This window comes from Hakea prostrata, chromosome 1, assembly GCF_041222555.1.
Source record: "Hakea prostrata isolate BN-2017 chromosome 1, UWA_Hpros_2, whole genome shotgun sequence".
Lineage (NCBI taxonomy): Eukaryota > Viridiplantae > Streptophyta > Magnoliopsida > Proteales > Proteaceae > Hakea > Hakea prostrata.
In genome coordinates this window covers 769,772-790,528 of record NC_142600.1, presented here as the reverse complement: position 1 = coordinate 790,528, position 20,757 = coordinate 769,772, and the positions used below count along the sequence as shown (strand labels likewise).

Below are 20,757 nucleotides of genomic sequence, written 5' to 3'. Positions count from 1 at the left end.
ACATGGACAAGCATATAACCCTTTAGTAGGCCAACCCTATAGGACAACATAAGCTGGAAAATCCTTGATTGTCTATAACAAACGTGCCTTTAGTTTAAACTTCTCCTTCTTGTATGCATCATAAGTCATAACCCCATCATCCAATAGTTCTTCTATCAACAATTGTAAATATATATATCTATGTCTTTCACAGGCTATTGTGGTCCAGGAATAAACAAAATAAGAAAGAGAAAGTTTGGCTTCATGGACATCCATGGCGGCAAATTATAAGGCATCATAACCACATGCCATGTGCTATACTTTACACTCATCAGCTTGAACGAGCTAAATCCATCACTTGCTAACCCAAGTTTGACATTACGAGGTTCTTCACTAAAATTCGGATGCAACTTATCAAACTCTTTCCATGATTGAGCATCTGCTGGTTGTCGTAACCTATGATCCTTTGTACTACCATCGTGGTGCTACCTCATCTCAATTGATGTTTCAGATGACATATGTAACCGTTGCAACCTGGGTATCAATTGAAAATGTCGCAATGTCTTAGCCAGAATCTTCTTATCCTTAGACACATATCTAGATGTACCACACTTGCTACAATTTACGGCTTTCTCTTCTCCCTTCCAATATAACATGCAATTATTTGGACATGCATCAATTTTATTATAATCAAGGCCTAAATCCTTGGCTATCTTCTTTGCTTCATACCTACTTTTTGGTAAAGTATTTGGCTCAGGAAATGCATCACACAACAACTCTAACATCATGAAAATGCTTTATTTGTCAGTCATTTTGCATAGGCATTTTATATGATGCATACGAAGAATGAACGACAATTTTGTGAACTTCACACATCCTGGATATAACTCTTTGTTTGCATCTTTAGTCAATCGATCAAATTTATATTTATCTCTACACTCCCATCCTCTATATTGTCATCTCTATTGCTATTATCTTCCACACATCGCATTTAACATGACATGTGTAACATCATGTGTTTCACTCCCATCATGTAACACTGTGTTAACTTGACTAATCGTATGTGAAGAAGAACCTTCCCCGTGGAAACTCCATTTTGTATATTCTATAAAATTGCATCAACCACCAGATGTTCAAATACTACATCTCTAGTCATTCATCATTGGTTTGCACATTTTACGCATGGGCATAGGATTTGATCTCCCACAACAATTAATGAAAATGCATGATCTATAAATTTCTTGAATTCATCTTTGTACTAAGAAGACAAACGAAAATTTGGATCTTTCGACTTTCGAATCCAACTCCTAGGCATAGCTTCCCCACGCTTTATAAATTTGTTGAACAGAAATGAAAATGTCAAAAAATCTTATGAAAGAAAATCAAGAAATTAGATAGGATATTAACGACCAGATAAAGAAATTGTAGCAAGAAACTTGAGACTGACTCAAATTTATCCAAATGAATCAACTTATCACCAGTGACTCACCAATTCTTAAGATCTTGAAGACTGACTCAAATTTGTCCAAACGTTTTGATAGAGACAAGGGACCTGCAGAAGAATTGAATAAAAAAGAAAAAAGATTTTGAGTTATTCATGTCACAAATGTGAACATTAGGATACAACATTCAATGTTTCTTTCGCCATCATGCAAAGCAAGAAGAATGCCAAATGCCTTCAGCTCTCATCTCCACGTTCTCATAATAAAGTGTTAAACTCTTTTTTTTTTTGGTAAACATAAAGTGTTAAACTCAAGGATGGGCAAATGAGAGAGAGAGAGAGAGAGAGAGAGAGAGAGAGAGAGAGAGAGAGAGAGAGAGAGAGTAAAATCTCAACTTCCAAACAATAGGCCAAAGTTAAGGTTCAATACCATGCAAATTAAAAATGTTCAAAAGTTAACAAAAAGGGCAACCCAGTAAAGAAATAAGATTGCATCACTAAGGTGAATGGAGAATTATATTTTAACATGGAATACATGGCTTGCAATAATAATCTCTGGCATTTCTTTCCTGTGGCAAACATTATCACTCTTCCATAATTTAGACAACAGTTAGATGTGCAATAATCATCCTGATTCGAAGTTATGCACATAAGTTCAAAAGCTTAGATTGGTTAAAGACCCAGACATGGATTACAGTGTACTAAGTTACTAACCAACCTTCAATTCCAGCAAAACTGTTTAACTAAAGCATCCTAAAATTCATGAAATGGATCACTATAAGACCAGCTACGGACAAATCAACTGCTGACATAATTTTAGTATGCGTTTGGTAACGTTTTCTGTTCTGAGAAACCAGTTCTTATGCAAAACCACTTTTTAATGTTATTGTGCTAAAAGATCGTTATTTGCTTGAAAATAGCGTTTGATAAATCCGTTCTGAAAAATATTTTCAGAACACTAAAAATAGAATAAGTTGATTTTTTTTTTTTTTGGGTTGAAAAATAAAATTGGTGTTTGATAAACTCATTTTAAGGCTTCAATTTGAACCAATTTAGGTCTTTTTGGTATTAATTCTCATTCTCTATTATGCCTATTTAAAAGAAATAAGTACAAGAATTCATTATTGGTTAAGAATGAAAAATGGTTTGGTGAATTTTATAGAAAATAAATTATGATATGAAAAATAAGTTTGGTGTCAAAATAAAAAATTGGTAGTAAATAATAGTGAACAAGTGATAAAAGAGGGAAAAACTATGATTTTTATTAAAAAAAAAATGTGTATTTACTATTTTACCCTCATCTTAACCATAAAATTTTAAGTAAACTTGTGCATAAATGAAAAGAATGAAATTCTCACCATAATTCATAATAGACAAAAAATTCATTATGAATTTTTGAAGTTTTTCTATTATTTTAAATAAAAATAAAACTGATAATAGATGCCAAACAACTTAAAATAATGAAAAAACCTCATAATAGAAAATGAGAATTGATACCAAAAAGAGCCTTAATCACACTTTCGTTTCTATTCTTTGGTAAAAACATTTTTTGGTGTTCTGCAAAAAGCGTTCTTTAGAACACTTTTCTGACCAGTCCGTTCTTAAAGAACAGAAGAACGAACCATTTTATCAAACGCCTCTAACCTGTTCTTCCGTTCCTGAAGAACAGAAGAACGCCAAAAACTTTTTTTAAGAACGTTATCAAACGCGCCAAAGGCAGTTTTTTTGCTTCAAAGGTACAACTTGTACAAGCATTTCCCAATCTAAGAATTTGTGTGCATGTGGCAAATATTTGTCATATTGGGACTAACCCGGTTTTTAAAATGGCAATCTTCTTCTTCTTTTTTTTTCTTTTTTTTTTTTTTTTTTTTGAGTCACACTAAAAAATCTACATTAACTTATGTGACTATATTGAAAATTTATAATACTATTCATTGGCAGCGAATGTTTCCAAGTAAAATTTAAGTACAAAAGAAAATTATGTTAATTTAAGATAAACTCTAATTACTTTCTGCAGATTTAAGAACCATCAGAAAAGGAGCACAAAAGTATGAATAGTTCACACTGTCTCTTGCATGGATTCTTTAAACAAGAGCACAGAAGCAAAACGCATAAACCGACATGGAAGCGGAAGCAGAGAACAGAAATGGAAAGGCTACTTGAAACAAAATATAAAGTATCTATTAAATACATGAACATCACATCTCCCTTCTGATTTTTCTGGTTCAAAATTAAACAGCAACAAGACAAAGTGATGCTTAGATGCATTTGGTGGGATACTATTGTGTTGGAATATGCTCATTGAGCATGAGTGAATGTGAATGTGAATGAAAATCATTCATATGGAGAGTTTGTGGAAATAAATGCATGGAATACTTATGGACTTTTGGGTGTTTCATCTCCCAAGGTGAGTTCATGAATGGAGGTTATGAGACCTTTTATTTCCTAACAACAAACTTCTCATTTCCCTAGGATAATTATGGAGGGTTTTGGGGACTCTTGATTTCCCAAGAAACTTCTCATTTCCTAGCTTGTTATTAAAGTCTAAAGCTTTTCATTTCCCATAATTTATTTCATTAAGTTTGGTAATAAGTGATTATGGCTTTTCATATATCAAGCTAGTTAAAGAGACATTGACCTCATCTATAAATAGGGATCCCCCCCGGTGAAGATGGTTGTTGTGTTTTGTTTTCTTTTATGATTTAAGAAGAATACTAAGTGTGCTTTAAGGGTCTTCTTAAAAACGATTTGTGAGTGTTGTCAATGGTTTGAGTTTGGCTTCAAGTTTGGTTTCGTGTTTGAATCGTGTGGTGATAGAAGGAAGGCACTTGTCAAGTTCGATGTTGTGATATACTTTGTGCTAAGTACATCCTTGTTCGTCATTGTATCCTGGGAGACAGACGTCCGTTGAATCCTCAAGCACACTGTGGAGGGGACGAATCTGTTTTAAGGAAAGCGTCTGACGCGCCTCGACGATTTTCCTTTACTCTTCTTTTCCGGTTCAAGTTCTGTCTTTCCGGATCTTCTCTTAATTCTTTATTCCCCTTATTATATTATCAATTTTGGCTAACATATTGAGCATCAATTTTGCTACAGGAAAGAGTGATAAGGCAATCTATGAGTGCTCAAAATTAATAAGCACATATTCATACAGCCCAAAATCAAGGGAAAAGGTCACTCTGTTTTTATTATAAGAAGAGCGAGTAGAACTCATCTCTCCTCCATCCCTACCCCTTATTCCCTGCTTCAAGACTCTGTTGCCTTGCCTGTAAATCCATCACCACTGCAAGTTCGCAACTCTCTGCACTTTCCTGTAAGACATCAGCCCTCATGAGACAGAGACCCTCTGTCCCATTCCCAAACCCCCATTGTTTGTTGACACTTACTTTTTCCCATCATCATCAACAAAGAGAAGGATAAGGAAGTTACTGTTATTAGTCGTTGGGCATTAGATATCTTAGAGATTTCCTGAAATGCCCAACATGAATAATTCATAACTCAATTAGATCAGTAGCACTAAAAAAATTTGCTTCCATAGCTTTCATTCAACAAACCTTTATTACAATCATGCAGGGGCAGCCACAGGGGCAATGATGATGCAAGGTCCCAAGGTGGATAGGACCAATGTAAAATCCCTCACAATCCTAAACTGGAAATATGTATTGTAGGTCCAAAAACCCAAAGTGCTGGAAGAAGATTATTGTGGGCCATCCAAATTGAACCCATTGGATCTGACTTGAACCAATGGAAGTAGATGGTGATGATGCTATGATAGAAACATTGTCGGATTTCAAAAGAAGATATAACTTAAATGAAGACGGACTTGGTAGATGGATTATGAGTATTGTAATGACGCAAGTGGAAGGTCCCGGAAAACTAGGTAAGACCCTTCTATAACTTAGAAAATGACCCAGAAGGAAGTTAGAGCTTTCGGAGAATCAAAATGCATTTTTGACCAAAAAGGGGATAGTTGGCAGCCTGCCTTGGTTGCCCAAGTTACCAACCCAGGCAACCAACCAATCCCGAGGCAAAATTGACTCTTTTTGGAAATTAGGTTTTCGAAGCCCTATTTAATCAATTTTCGTTCTATTTCATGTCATTATGTCATAAGGCTGTTAGAGAACGTTAGAGACACACTAGAGCTCTCTCTCCAAGGTGAAGGAAATTTCCAAGTATCTGTGAAGTTTTCTGCTTGGCCATTCTTCTTCTACAAGGTTAGCAATCACTCTCTTCCTTCTAATCCTACTTTCTTTGTTGTTTCTACCTACTGTAGAAACCTTGAAGAAGGTCTAAATCTACTGTAATGACCTACTCTTTCATGCTCTTAGTTCTAAAGTATTCACTCTAGCTTTTCTGTGAATATGACGGTGTGATTCGGTAAAAGCCTAGCATGAATCTATATGATTGTTTTTCTCTTTGATTCATTTGATTTCCAATCCATGTTAGACATGTTCTAAGTTGTTTTAAGACCTTATTTTATTATTTTCTTAGTCTTAGAGTGAATCCCCATTCACTCTGATCTATCCGTGAATATGCGGTCTGATTACGGATGAAACCTAATATAGGACTTGTTAGGTTTTCACTCCTTTGATCATGATTGATGCCTAAATCATGTTGGATAGTTTCCCACCATTATTTCAGAGTTTTCCAATTAATTTCGGAGTGTTTTGGAACTCAAACGATGCGATAGATTTTAGGTTTTACTGTCCGTACATAGTAGCCTTGGTCGATTGGCTTGGCAGCCCCGGGTGACCAAGCTGGGCGACCAAAGGGTACAATGACAGCAAATTGTCTGTCTTGACCCCTTTTCATCTCCGAACATTTAGGGTTTGTTCCTAGTATTAAATCATTGCATTATTAGGGTTTCTTTTGGCAAGTTTGAATCTACCTTTTGGTCTACTCTTCGAAGGATCCAAGTCGACGACAAGGTGAGGACGTTCACCTACAAATAACTTAGATTACATTCTTATTTATAATAGAACTTGAATGCATGATCTTATTGTTGTTTTAGGACATGTTCATGATAGATATATCTCTGTAATTTCAGAATGTTATTCATTATATTGTTATGCATATTTGTAAGAATGGGAATGTCTGGAATGTAGTTGGATTATGGTATGATGTAATATTTAGAATCATATTGTAATGTGATTGCCTAGGTTGTGATTGTGGAATGGAGAATGCTAATTGGGTGTTTCTGTCTTGGGACACTAGTGGAGGTGGTATGTGACGCATTCCTATGGTGTCCCTTGGCGCTTTCCATGATTACTGGATAACATACATAAGATTTGTCTAGAGGTGTTTGGTTAGAAATCCCGTCCTATCACACCCTATCAGCGCAAGTATTGAGGCCGAGTGACTAGTGGCAATAGTAGGATTGTGGGCGCTCAAGATTGGTATCTAACCCATGACAAGATACAATCACATTGTGGGGGCTATTCTTTGGTAGGGTGACATTATAATAAGCTGGGCTCATGGACGCTCAAGACCGGTAGACAACCCATGAGAGGATATGAAAGCTTCCCGTTTATTCTATGTGGATAACCAATAAATAAAGCTGACTGATGTTAAATTACGTCGTAAGAGATTGTTCGACAACATGCAGATAGAATCAATGAGAACTTAATCATTAATTTTTAATTATTGTTATTGCAAATTTTTTAATTTGATAGCCTAAATTAGTAAATAAAAAAAATCTACTTAAGTTTTTCTTATTTGCCAAACCTGTTGACAAGGTCAAAGGAAAAATAGTTGAGAATTATTTTGGGAATCACTTTTATATAGAAATTTTACATACATTTTATACAGAAATCCACACATCAAAATCTCCCCCCCCCCCCCCAAAAAAAAAAAAAAAAAAAAAAAAAAAAAAAGGATGATGCAGGTAGATTATTTAATTAGAAGGCCACAGTGAGAAAGATCAATCCAATTGAAGGGGCTACCAGCTAATATATATCTTATCCCCATTTCTTACAACATAGATTCCACTAAACAGAAAGCAAATCAAAACAAAAGGGAAAGGGGTGGAGATGCACTAGAGAAAAACTAATTGAGTTTCAGAAGAGATGGTGTTTCTTCCCAAAAGCTGATTCTTTTTCCTTTTTAGCTTCTTTCTTCTGATGGTGCTCATGGATGGCAAATCCAACACTGCCCACTGCAACTGCTGCTGCAATCTCCTCTTTCACCTTGTGGCTATGAGCATTCTCTGGGTCTTTCTTTGCCTTATGCTTCTCATGCTGAAAAATGTTTAGAAAATCAAGCAAAAATGTAAACTTATCGCCTCCCTAATCAATCACAAAGCATAAACTACAGTCATAGTTATTAAGCCCTAAGAATTTATGCATAAGAAAGCAATCTGAGGTCAAAGACAATGATTCGATTTACCTTAGCAACAGCAACAGCAGCTACAGCACCTAGCTTGCCCACATGCTCCAAGTGTTTGTGGTGTTTCACTTCTTTCTCATAGTCATGCATGCTCATTTCTCTGGCGGGTTGGAGAGAAAGGTGATAGGCAAAACAACAAAGCACAACAATGGTAATAAGGACCAAGGAATTTAATTATGAAGTCGATCGATGTTGGCTAATGGTTTGAAGAGGTTATAGAAGGCAACCCATATTTATAAAGTTTAAAATCTCAAAACAAGGAAGCCAAGCACGCAACCCGTAGTCCAGGAACCTCCGGGGAAGGCAGAAAAGATGTAAGAATTCCACAAAAACGCGTTAGAGAGGTTGGAGGTAGGTTCTCCTCCTGGTTAAGGAATTGTCGAAACAGTCTACAGGTTTATTGATTACCAAAAAAGAATAAAAAAGTCTACTGGTTGATTATAGAAATTGCCAATTTACTCATTCGTTGTATTATAGTACCTTGTTATGTTTTTTTTTTCGATAATAAAACAACGGAGTCAAGGACTCAAAGAGAAACTACAAGGAAGCAGCATCACAATTCCGCCGAAGGATCTCCTCCAACCCGTGGGGAACATCCTGAAAGAACATCCAAGAGCACTCCAAATCGAGTGGAAACTTAGACATCCAATCAGCAGCCTTATTAGCAACACGTCCAACATACACGCATCGCGTACTCACCATCTCATGCAGCAAAACACCAATTCGCTCAACTAAAAGACCAAACCTCCCACGATCCACACAACATGGATCCAAAAGCTCTATTGCTTCCGGGAATCCGACTCCAGCGAGCGGCGGAGATGACTACTCATTGCCAGCCCAAACCTTGGCAAATGGCTTCAAGTTCCGCTTCAAGGACACAACTGACCGAACCCTTCTAACAAAACCACCAATAAAACGACCCACGGAATCGCGAAATAAACCACCAATGCGAACATCCGCACCCCTACGTCGAAAGGCGCATCCACATTTCCTTTAATCCAACCACCAGGAGGAAACCTCCACCTCAAAGACACTCCGAACCTACCGATCGCTGAAACGAGCACGGAAGCCCGGCATCAACCACCGATTTCCCATATTCTAAAGCCAACTGCCTTCCATTATGAGGTCGCATAAAATCACACTCATGCACATCACAATTCCTCCAAAACCATAGAAGATAAGTCGCGCAAGCAACCCCCCCGCCCCCGCTACTCTTAGCAAAGGATCCCACCAAATTAAACCCATCCAGTCCCCCAGATTTGAACCGAAAAGTCTCCCCTTAGCGAGACATCAACCAATCTCCACCAAACCCCTTGGCGAATCCACAGCCTCGAAGCACATGTAGACAACCCTCTCCTTCGGACATGCAAAAACACGGTGATCATGCGAGGCAAGACCCAAATGTTTCAGATCGAGTTTTGGTGAGAAGCTTCTCATGTAAAACCAACCAAAGGAAACACCCAATTTTGCCGGTACTTGGAGCGCCCAAAACCGTCGCCAAACTTGCTCATCATAACATGCAATTCGACCATGATTCAAATCCTTCACCAACCACTCATAGGCAGATCTCAACGTGAAATTCCCTTCCTCTCGTTAGCTTCCAAATGAGCGATCGCACCACAATAAGTAGACGGCGTTATGTAGCTGAATTTTGCCCTTAACAGTATCCTCCAAAAGATTTTCATACTATCAACCCGCCACTCTCCTTGAGGAGAGACATATTGCCCACTGCTTCCCATTTGTACTCAACAGAATTTGCCCAATAGCAGCAAGCTCAAGAATACAACCTCCACCTAGCCAATCCTCTTTCCGAAGAGAGCAACCTCACCATTACCAACTAACCGCGCTATTCGAGACCACCCTAGGTCCCGCCTTGCATGTGGCTTTCCAAAGAGGGGAATCAGTAGCCAAAGCAGAGAAAAGATCTTTCCTCCTATGTGATCCATACTTTGCCTTAAGGATCAAGGCCCAAAGAGAATTTTGTTGAAGGTATCCCCATGCAATTTTCATCATGAAGGCTTCGTAACAAAACGAAGGTGCTAAGACCCAATCCGCCCTTAGCTTTCTCCATGCAAAGCACATCCCACTTAAGGAGATGCATCTTTCTAGAAGTTGTCGAGCTACCCCAAATAAAACTTCGAGTACTCTTCTCAATAGCACACACGGTTCCACGAGGAATTAGACAAGATTGCATAGTATAGATCGGGATTGAGAGTAACACCGATTTTGCTAGAATCACCCGCCCTGCAAAGGATAGGAAATTTGATTTCCAACCAGCCAATTTGCCTTAACTTTTGAAACGATGGAATCATAATCCACTTTCGAACTCTTCCACTCCAGATCGGGACACCCAAGTACCGCCAATTCCTTTGTCTCCATGTAACCACTAGCAAGAGATATTTCCTTAGCAAGATTAGAATCCACACTCTTGGAGAAGAAAATTCTAGTTTTTTCAGCACTAACCTTGCTCCCTGACGAGCAGCAAAATTTATCAAGGCATGCCTTAATCACCCCCACTTGATAAGAAGAAGCCGCAAAAGCAAAACATCATCGCAAACATAAGATGAGAAATAGAGGGCCCTCTTCTTCCAAACTTAAGGGGTCTCCAGCTCCCCTCCATCGCAGATCTTGTATACAATGAGTCAAGCGCCCATACATAACACAAAAGGTAGGGAGAAAGGGGGTCACCTTGCCCGATACCTCTAGTCGGATTAAAACTTTCCGTCACATCCCCATTCCATAGAATATTAAGACTAGAAGAGGTCACACATAGCATAATTACATGGATTAGGGTCTCCGGACCTTAGCAGCTTGAAGAGTATCGCAATAAATCCCACCAGACGATCATAAGCTTTCTCTAAATCAATTTTAATAGCCATCATCTTCTTGCACCCCTCTTCCTCATGCTATGAAAACACTCTTGAGCAATGACAATGTTTCCCGAATAACCCCGGAGGCACAAAACTTACTTGATTAGGAGCCACCCAAGAAGGCATGAATTCTCTTAACCTGTCGTGATAACCTTAGTGATGATCTTATAGCTCACATTACATAAAGAGATAGGTCAAACCGAGAAATCCGTCGGCTTCTCCACTTTAGGGATCAAGGCAATCGGGGTCTCATTAATATGGACCTCCAAGTCACCATTGAAAGCCTATCAACCATACTCACCACCGCACCTCGAGTTATTTCCCACGAACGATAAAACGCAGCTTGAAAGCCATCCGGCCCCGGTGCCTTCCAAGGACCCATCGTTTGATAGCTCTAAAACTTCCTCCTCCAATACAGGACCAGCAAGAGTAGCAGTGCGACTAGGATCTAGGACAGGAAAGCCATGGTTCACCTGAAGAGAAGGCACCTCACCAGACTCATCACTAAAGAGATTCCTATAAAAATCCACCACATGCTGCTTTAAGGGTTGCTCCTCCGATATCCATGAACCATCAACATTCCTTAAGCTCCCAATCTTGTTACGACGCCGTTTAGAAACCGTCGAGATGTGAAAATACCTAGTATTTTTGTCCCCATTAACCAACCATTCCTTTCTAGCTTTTTGAGCCCAAAGAATCTCCTCCCTATGGAGCACCATTTCCAGATCATTTCGCAACTCAATTTCAAGTCTTTCCAAGAAAGGATTATACCTTCCACGAGCTAGGGCTTTCTGGATACCTTGTTATGTTTTTATTTATTTATTTATTTATTTTTTTGGTTAGTATTAATAATGGTAAGTTGTATTAGTATTTGTTACAAGTTCAGCTTTTTGACTTTGGGGCCGTCTGGTTTGAACGTTAGCAAAAACCTTCTTTAATGAAATCCAATTCTACCTTGACCGTTTAACATAAGAATTTTATGAGGCTATTTCTGACAAGGAAATAGACTCTTCATTTCTCTCTGGATAAAGGACGCTTGTCCATCAGTTATTATCCAAAAGTTGAGATTAACGTAAAATAAATTTTTTTTTTCTATCTTCAACATTTAACTTCAACCTTTGGATGTGATTGATGGATAGTCCATTTCCTAGTCATAAATGAACTTTGATAAAATTTTGTTTAACGTGAGGGGTTTCTCCCATCATGAAAGGACTGATTAACTTATTTTCCACCCATTTGGAGTACACTATGCTGGTCCATTTGGAAATATGTGGAATTCAGCCCTCTTTAAAAGTGTTGAATCATGAATTCACGTCCTCTACAATTCTCACCCTCTACACTTCCCCTTAATTCGTATTTAAGATTGCGACACGTGGCAGTGGAATATCCAACGGTCACAATTAAAACCCAACTAAAAGTTGAATCTAATGAATCCCTGATTTTTTTTTTTTCAAATTTTGTCTTTCCTCTTTTCTTGAAGCTTAATTGCAGGGATTCATTAGATTCAATTCTTAGTTGGTTTTTAATTGTGACCGTTGGATACTCAACTGCTACGTGTCACAATCCAAAATACAAATTACAGGAAATTGCAGGGGGTGAAAATTTAAGAGGATGTGAATCCGTTAAGCCATCATTGCACACCACAATGCATTCATTTTGGTTTCTTTTATTTGAAATTCAACATTATTGCTCATCATCTCATGACCATATAGTAGAAGAAAAGTGTATGTGGACCATCCAAATTGAACCCATTGGATCTGACTTGAACCAATGGAAGTAAATGGTGATGATGCTACGATAGAAACCTTGTCGGATTTCGGAAGATGTAAGTATGTAACTTAAATGAAGACGGACTTGGTAGATGGACCATGAGTATTGTCATGACACAAGTGGAAGGTCCCGGAAAATTAGGTAAGACCCTTCTATAACTTGGGAAACCAAAAGGAAGTTAGAGCTTTCGAAGAACCAAAATACATTTCGACCAAAAAAGGGGATAGTTCGCAGCCTGTCTTGGTTGCTCAAGTGACCAACCCAGGCGACCAACCAGTCCCGGGGCAAAATTGACACTTTTTGGAAATTAGGTTTCCAAAGCCCTATTTAATAAGTTTTTGTTCTATTTCGTGTCATTATGTCATAAGGCTGTTGGAGAACGTCAGACACACTCTAGAGCTCTCTCTCTCTCTCTAAGGTGTAGAAAGATTTCCAAGTATTCGTGAAGTTTAGCTCGACAATTATTCTTCTACAAGGTTAGCAATCACTCTCTTCCTTCTAATCCTACTTTCTCTATTGTTTCTACCTACTGTAGAAACCTTGAAGAAGGTCTAAATCTACTATAATGACCTACTCTCTCATGCTCTTAGTTCTAGAGTGAATCTCCATTCACTCTAGCTCTTTCGTGAACATCACGGTGTGATTTCAGTAAAAGCCCAACATGAACCTATATGATTGTTTTTTTCTTTGATTATTTTGATTTCCAATCCATGCTTGCCCATGTTCTAAGTTGTTTTTAGACCTTATTCTATTATTTTCTTAGTCTTAGAGTGAATGGGGATTCACTCTAATATATCCGTGAATCTGTGGTTTGACTTTGGATGAAACCTAATATAGGACTTGTTATATTTTGACTCATTTGACCATGATTGATGCCTAAATCATGCTAGATAGTGTCCTACCATTGTTTCAGACTTTTCCAACTAATTTTTGAGTGTTTTGGAACTCAAACGATGAGTTTTCGATCGATTTTATGTTTTACTGTCCGTACACAGTAGACTTGGTCGATTTTCTTGGCAACCCCGAGCAACCAAGCTGGGCAACCCAAGGGTACAATAATAGCAAATTGCTCTGTCTTGACCCCCTTTCATCTTCGAACATTTAGGGTTTGTTCCTAGCATTAAATCATCATATTATTAGGGTTTCTTTGGCAGTTTGAACCTACCTTTTGGTCTACTCTTCGAAGGATCCAAGTTGACAACAAGGTGAGGACGTTCACCTACAAATAATTTAGAATACATTCATAAATATAATAGAACTTGAATGCATGATCTTATTGTTGTTTTAGGACATCTTCATGATACATATGTCTCTGTAATTTTAGAATGTTATTCATTATATTGCTATGCATATTTGTAAGAATGTGAATGTTTGGAATGTAATTGGATTATGGTATGACTTTATATTTGAAATCATATTGTAATGTGATTGCCTAGGTTGTGATTGTGGAATGGAGAATGCCAATTGGGTGTTTCTGTTTTGGGACACTAGTGGAGGTTGTATGGGATGCATTCCTATGGTGCCCCTTGGCGCTTTCCATGATTACCAGATGACATATCCTAGGATTTTCTAGAGGTGTTTGGTTAGAAATCCCGTCATATCACACCCTATCGGCGTGGGTATTGAGGCCGAGTGACCCGTGGAGGGATTGTCGGTGCTCAAGACCGGTATCCAACCCATGAGAGGACACAATCACATTCTGGGGCCCATTCATTGGTAGGTTCACATTATAATAAGCCATGGCTCATGGGCGCTTAAGACCGGTAGACAACCCATGAGAGGACATGAGAGCTTCCTGTTTATTATATGTAGATGACCAATAGGGTTAAGAGTCTATAGTCTGAGTTGGTTGGAGCCATAGGATACGATGACTCTAGGGGGAAAGGTCCATAATGGATTGTGAGAGGCAAGGAAGGGAAATATTTTACCTCGAGATAAATATCAGAAGATGACATGCATTGGACTAGGTATAACCCTGACATGCACCAATACTCATACCAATGGTGGAGTGATAGAGTGGTGACCTAAACCCCAGCCATGGTGATTGTCTAAGGTGGATGCCTTGACTCAACTACAGTAGAGAACCCAAAAGTCATGCTTAAGAGTCGTGAGAGAGAGTGACTGAGACTGCCCAGAGGAGTATGGCGTTCTATCTTAATGCATGTTTGCCATTAGAGACTCGCATATGTTAGAGTTAGATGCATACTTGCACATTGTCTCATATCATATTGCATCATGCTTTGTTCTTGAATTGTTTGTAATTGTTATTTGTATTTGAACTACTTGTTGAGTTCTTTTGAGCTCACCCTTCAGGGACAACGTTTCTTTAGACTTTGCTGCAGGTATCGATAACGCCAAGACCGAGGAGTACGATACCACGTCGAATGATCCGTACAATATACAGAATACTGGCAATCATGAACATCACAGTGAAGATCGTCTGTGTGATGACTGTGCGTACCAAGATTAGTCCGATCCTAAAGTTAGAGTATCCCGTATGAGAAGCGAAGACCTTTGAGTTTAGACATTACCTTTTTGATAAAGAGCCATACTTCGAGTAGACTTAGATTAGCTTCAAGACTCCTTTCATTCTTCTAGGTTGTAATGCATTAGATTTTGACTATATTTCCGCGTTTGACTAGAGTTTATTCTCTGCATTACTTTATTACTCTAAAACTTTGTTATCATTTTTCCATGCTCTGATATTGATTTGTGATCCTTTTGAGATCCATTCTTTGATTGTTTTTTTTAATTACATTAATACAATGATTATTATTGCTTATGATTATACTATTGTGCTATGTGGGAGGATAATTATTGAGACTTGATCTTTGGGGCTGTGGATCACACCTCTGGGTGTATTGCAATTAGGGCACCGGTTGGGGAGATGTGACAGAGTGGTATCAGAACCAGGTTTCATACAATCATAATCACGAAACACAGTAGCGGAGCATCTTCGGGTCATAAATCCAAAAGTGACCCAACTCAGCTCTCTTAGAGTGGATAATAGAAAACATCAAAACTGGATACTTGAACCAATGAAGCATAATACATCAAGTATGAGTAATGCACAATAACTAGGGTGAAACAAACATACATTATAATTCAAAAAAGGAAATGCATAATATACAATAAGTCAAGTTAAACATCTGAATTTTATTAATTGATTAGGAAATTTTTACAAGATGAAACTAAATAGGTACATCTGAATTCAACATAAAAGGAAATCCTAGAACTATCTATCTAGGCGACCGTCTCTGTGATCCTGTGATAGCACGAGCCTCATCCTCGACCTGTGATAATCTGTCCTTTATCACAACCAGGCGAGTCTCTATGTCACACCCCACCCAGCCGGATCCGGTCATACCCGAATGCCCGTGGGGATGATACACCGCAAGATCTAGGTTCAGTGACAAATCCATACAAAACATGATATAGCGTAATTAAATGGACAAGAATAAATCAAGTTTATCATACTAAGTTATCAAAACCGAAATAATGGTTACAATCCTCCATTACTTCAAAATAAAAATATAATATCAGAGTTTTGAAAAGAAAAGAGAGTAATTTTCAACGCAGCGGAAAACTAAACTAGACTAATTCTCTAATGGAATCCCACCCAAAAGAATAGTCTTGATACTGGCATGAAGCTCCATGTGCGTCCACTTCTTCTTCGATCACTCCTTCAAGAAGACATATTGGTAATTCATCCTCCATTTGGAAGAAGTCCTCATAACCTGCAGCATAATCTAATAGAAAAAAAACATATAAAAGGAATGAGTTCAACAAAACTCAGTGAGGTCAACTCAACATCATATCACACATTCATTCTCAAGATTCCACACCACACATATAACATGAATATCAATAATGTAATTAATGACAATGATATGATATGTGAATGATTATGCTCCTAACTCTATCATGAAGTCTCTATGGTAGACACGCATTAAGTCTTACACCAGTCTTCTTTGGGCGGTCTCATCACTCTTCCCTCACGGCACTCAAGCACGTCTGTTGGGTTCTCCGCGGTTGTTGTGTAAAGTCTTGTCAAGCCATGGTTGGGGATTAGGTCACCACTCTCTCACATCACCATTGGTATAAGATCTGGCGCGTGTCAAGGATAATCTTAGGCCCAATGCAAAGTCATATGGTCTCGTACTACATATGGTCCGGATATTTCCCCTCACGCCTAGTGCTCTGTTGGTTCAATACCTTCCCACCTATGAATGGAATCCTCAATGGAGGCATCTGTTGGACCCCATTCATTAACCCAGTGGTCATCCACATATAATGGACAGGATGATCTCCATGTCCTCTCACGGGTCATTTCACCGGTCTTGAGAGTCCATGAGCCCTTATCTATTATATGCAACCCTACCTCTCTATGATGATAGTGGGCCCGCTTGACATACGGGACCCGACCACTAACATCACGGGTTAACCGGCTTCAATACCCCTGCCGAAAGGGTAGTAGTACTCATGAGGTCACCTAACCAAACACTTCTAGACATGCCCTAAATATGTAAATTAGTAATCGGGAAAGAGCCAAGGGCACCATAGGAATGCGTCCCAAACTGCCTCCTTTGGTATCCTATGGCAGAAATGCCCAAAGGGCATTCCCCATTCCCAACCACAATAAAAACAATCATATAATATCACTAGGGCAATGGGTGAACCCACAACCCTAGTAGAAAATACAAGGTAGAAGAAATAATAATATTTCTCCTCTCATACAATCACATTCCATTTCATAACAACAATAATTGATTTCAAAACAAGGAGCAACATCAGAAGTAATAATAAACATAAATCATAGCAATTCATATTTAACAAAAGACATAAAATAACCACAAGATAATACTAAAGCAATACAAGATATCAATAATGAAAAGTAACTAACATCATTACACATGTAATATAAAGTTAAGTATATTCCTCACCTTTTTTACTTTGTTCTTCCTCCAAATCCAAGAATCCACTCCCACAAATTAGTGATTAAAGATATATTAACCTATTTATGCAAAAGAAATAATTATCACAAATTAGAGCCAATTTGGGTTTCAAATGATATCTTAAAATCTTCCCACAAAAACCCAAATCTGAAAACTAGGTTAAAAAGGGTAGTTCTCAACCTCACTAGTGAATGGTCACTAATTTGCCACCAACTCAAAGTCTAAACGAAACGAAATTTTGGGGAAAACTAATTGACAACAAAAGGATCTTACGGGTACCTTCAGTTTTATTAAATTTGACCAAAATCAAAATGCCCCAAATTTGGCTCTCATAAATCACCTGTGGGTGACCTAGAGAATCAAAATTCTAAAATCTTTTGCAAGAGGATAAAGCATTACCCAAACTCAAGGGAAACATTAATATAAGAAAATATAAGCATCTAGGGTACTTATCATTATTCCCTTTCACAGATCCCTCAATAGAAGAGAAAAGATATCACTCCCACAAACTAGGAAGGGACATTAATACAATAAAGGAAAGCAATACCTAACAACCTTCCCTTTTAAGATTCCTTAAAAGGAAAGGAGAGAAAATACTCACAAAATTGTGAGTAAGAGAAGCATTAAAGAAAACTAACCTTTCGTAATGATTTTGCGAAGATTCGGATCACAGACACCTTCGGAAGAATGGAAATTGCTCCTCTCTTTCGTTTCTCCTTTTCTCCAAAGCCTCCGCCTCTTTCTAGCCTCCAAAAATGCTTTTACGGATGAGATAAAACATAAATAGGGTTTCAAAATCCGAATTTCCAATTTTGCCCCTAAACAGAAAATAGGGATGGGGGTTGGTTCACCTAAGCGGCTCAAACTTCTGGCTCATGGTTGGACCCCCAAACGAACTCCGATTTTGATGATCTTTGGCTCGTTGGAAAGGTCTTTCGACGATCTTCGATTTGATATCTTATTTACGTCAATCGGATTTTCCATCACTGATCTACAGATATTACAAAATTACCCTTTTTACACTATCGAGACTAATCTTCTCTCTTCACTTAAACTCTAAGAGAGTTTTGAGTCATTATAAGGGTCATCTACCAACATTTGTTTGATTTCCAATCCTTCGGGCTCGAATTGAATGGTCCACAATTATTGCCTAATCAAGGCCCAGGTTCTCGGTCTTAAAACCACGGGTTAAAGGGGTAGAAATCTGGGGGATTTCACATTCCTCCCCCCTTAAAAGAAATTTCGTCCTCGAAATTGGGAGAGTACTAGGCTTCCAAAGAGATGGAGATACATTGCTTTTATCTTGACTTTCTTCTCCCAAAATCTACGGGAAACAAATAACAATAAGTCTTTTGTAATAAAAATAGAGGAGTAAATCTAACATGCTTTAAAATCAGGAGCAATCAGAAGGGTTAACAATCATGAAGGTCACACTTGATTTCCCTTCAAAATCATCATGTGGAGAAATCACAAGGTTATTGAGTATATGAAGATTCACTCTAGAACAATAGGGATAGAAGGATCAGTCATGGGAATGACTTAAGATCACCCTCCTATCAAAAGGAATAGAAGGCACAAGAAGAACTCGAAGAGAGAATATGTCAAGTTTGGGGTAAACTTCTACTAAACGAAATTAGGCAACTCATATGATAGAGAATAAATCGAACAATGTATATGGTAGGTATGCATTTGGCACAGCAGCAAGGTTAGGGTTAGGTGGGATTTTACAATCTCCCCCCCTTAAAATAATTTCGTCCTCGAAATTGAAAGCATACTTGAACTCCCAATAAGATGAGGAACTTCTTCAGGGGTGTGATTGTTCCACCGAATTTTTATAAAGGGGATGGAAAGTACAACGAAGAATAGGTCTAATGGGTAAAGAGCGCTGAACTCTAGGCTGACTTCTTAAACAGCTAAGAGAAACTCAAAACAACACTCATAGACACTTCATACAGATTATCAAGATCAACAACACAAGAAAACCTTCATTCTTACCTATCTTTCTTTTCAATTTCATTATTAACAACATGATTTTCTTCAGAACTGGGAAATGCTTGCTAATATTGGTTAGAAACATGCCCAGGGGTGTTTAGAAACATGCTCCAATCAATTTCCGCACAAGCCAAGCTTCAACAAAAAGATTTCCCACACTTTGCACCAATTTCACTATTCACTTTACCAAAATCCCAAATTCACAAACACTTGTCCCATACATCCATCTCTTGTAATAACCACTAGCAAACCAACGAACCATTTGAGTTTAAGACAAGAATAAATACCAATTGAAGCGCTTAAAAGGTCCCCCCAAAAATTAATTAATTTTATATTATTATTATTATTATTGGAAATCAATAGAAGTGCTTGAAAGATTCCAAAATTTTCTTTTTAATAAATCCCATGGGAGTCTTTGGAATAAGAGGGCCAAAAGAAAGAAAAAATAATAATAATAATAACTTCAAAATTTTTTTTTTCTTTTCCCAAGAGGACTAGGGGTTTCTGGAATCATAACCTAAATTTTTTTTTCTTTTGTTTAAAAAAAATAATTAAATACCCAGTCTTTGAAATCAAGGGCCCGAAAAAAAATGTTCTTTTTATTTATTTTTTATTTTTAAAGGAATCAAATGTAGTTTTTGAAATCACATACCCAAAAGAAGAAGAAAAACTTTCTTTCAAACTTTTTTTTTTTTTTTTTTTTTTTTTTGGTGGGACCCGGGAGGTTTCTGAAATTAAGGGCCCAAAAAAAATGTTTTTATTTTATTTTTAATTTTATATTTAATTTAATTTTGTTTATATACATATATAAATATTTATTTCTTTTTATTATTATTTTTTTTTTTAAAAAAACCACGGGTCTCTACAAACAGCGCCCCGAAATTTTTTTTTTTTTTTAAACCATGGGGGGTTGGGCCGGTGGCTTCAAGCGCCCGGCCACCCCCGGTAGGTCTCTTGAAATCGAGACCCGCCAAAAGTAAATTTTTTTTTTTTTTTTTTTTGAAAAACAAAGGGGGGTTGGGCCGGTGGCTTCAAGTGCCCGGCCACCCGCCCGGTAGGTCTCTGGAAATCAGAGACCTGCCAAAACAGAAAAAAAAATTTCCTTTTTTTTTTTAATTTTTATTTTATAAAAACCTCCTTGCGCGCGCACGCACGCTGGGCGCACTTCTGATTGTGCGCGGATCTGTGCTGCTTGCGCGCGTGCGCCAACAACCCTTTTTTTTTTTTTTTTTTTTTTTCATTTTTTTACTTTTTTTCACCTTCTCACCCTCGCTCTTGCCTTGGGAGTGGTTCTACTACACTTCTAGGTTAGATTTAACCCCATGCGACGCTCAAACACGAGATTTAATGACATCTCCTTCACGAA

General features: G+C 37.9%; 1 protein-coding gene across 1 annotated transcript; it reads right to left on the bottom strand.

Annotated features, from left to right (window-relative positions):
• Window positions 1–6,852: 6,852 nt before the first annotated feature.
• Window positions 6,853–8,112, bottom strand: LOC149026501 (abscisic stress-ripening protein 3-like). Its single transcript, XM_089145220.1, has 2 exons — window positions 7,805–8,112; window positions 6,853–7,656 (listed from the first exon to the last, which is right to left on the bottom strand). The coding sequence occupies exons 1-2, from the start codon at window positions 7,898–7,900 to the stop codon at window positions 7,477–7,479; spliced, it is 276 nt and encodes a 91-aa protein (XP_089001346.1). The 5' UTR covers window positions 7,901–8,112; the 3' UTR covers window positions 6,853–7,476.
• Between the last annotated feature and the right edge of the window lie 12,645 nt (window positions 8,113–20,757).

Coding starts and splice junctions, on each gene's coding strand:
- LOC149026501 (XM_089145220.1), bottom strand. CDS start 7,900: ATGAGCATGCATGACTATGAGAAAGAAGTGAAACACCACAAACACTTG. Junction 7,657..7,804: donor CTGCTGTTGCTGTTGCTAAG/GTAAATCGAATC, acceptor AACATTTTTCAG/CATGAGAAGCATAAGGCAAA.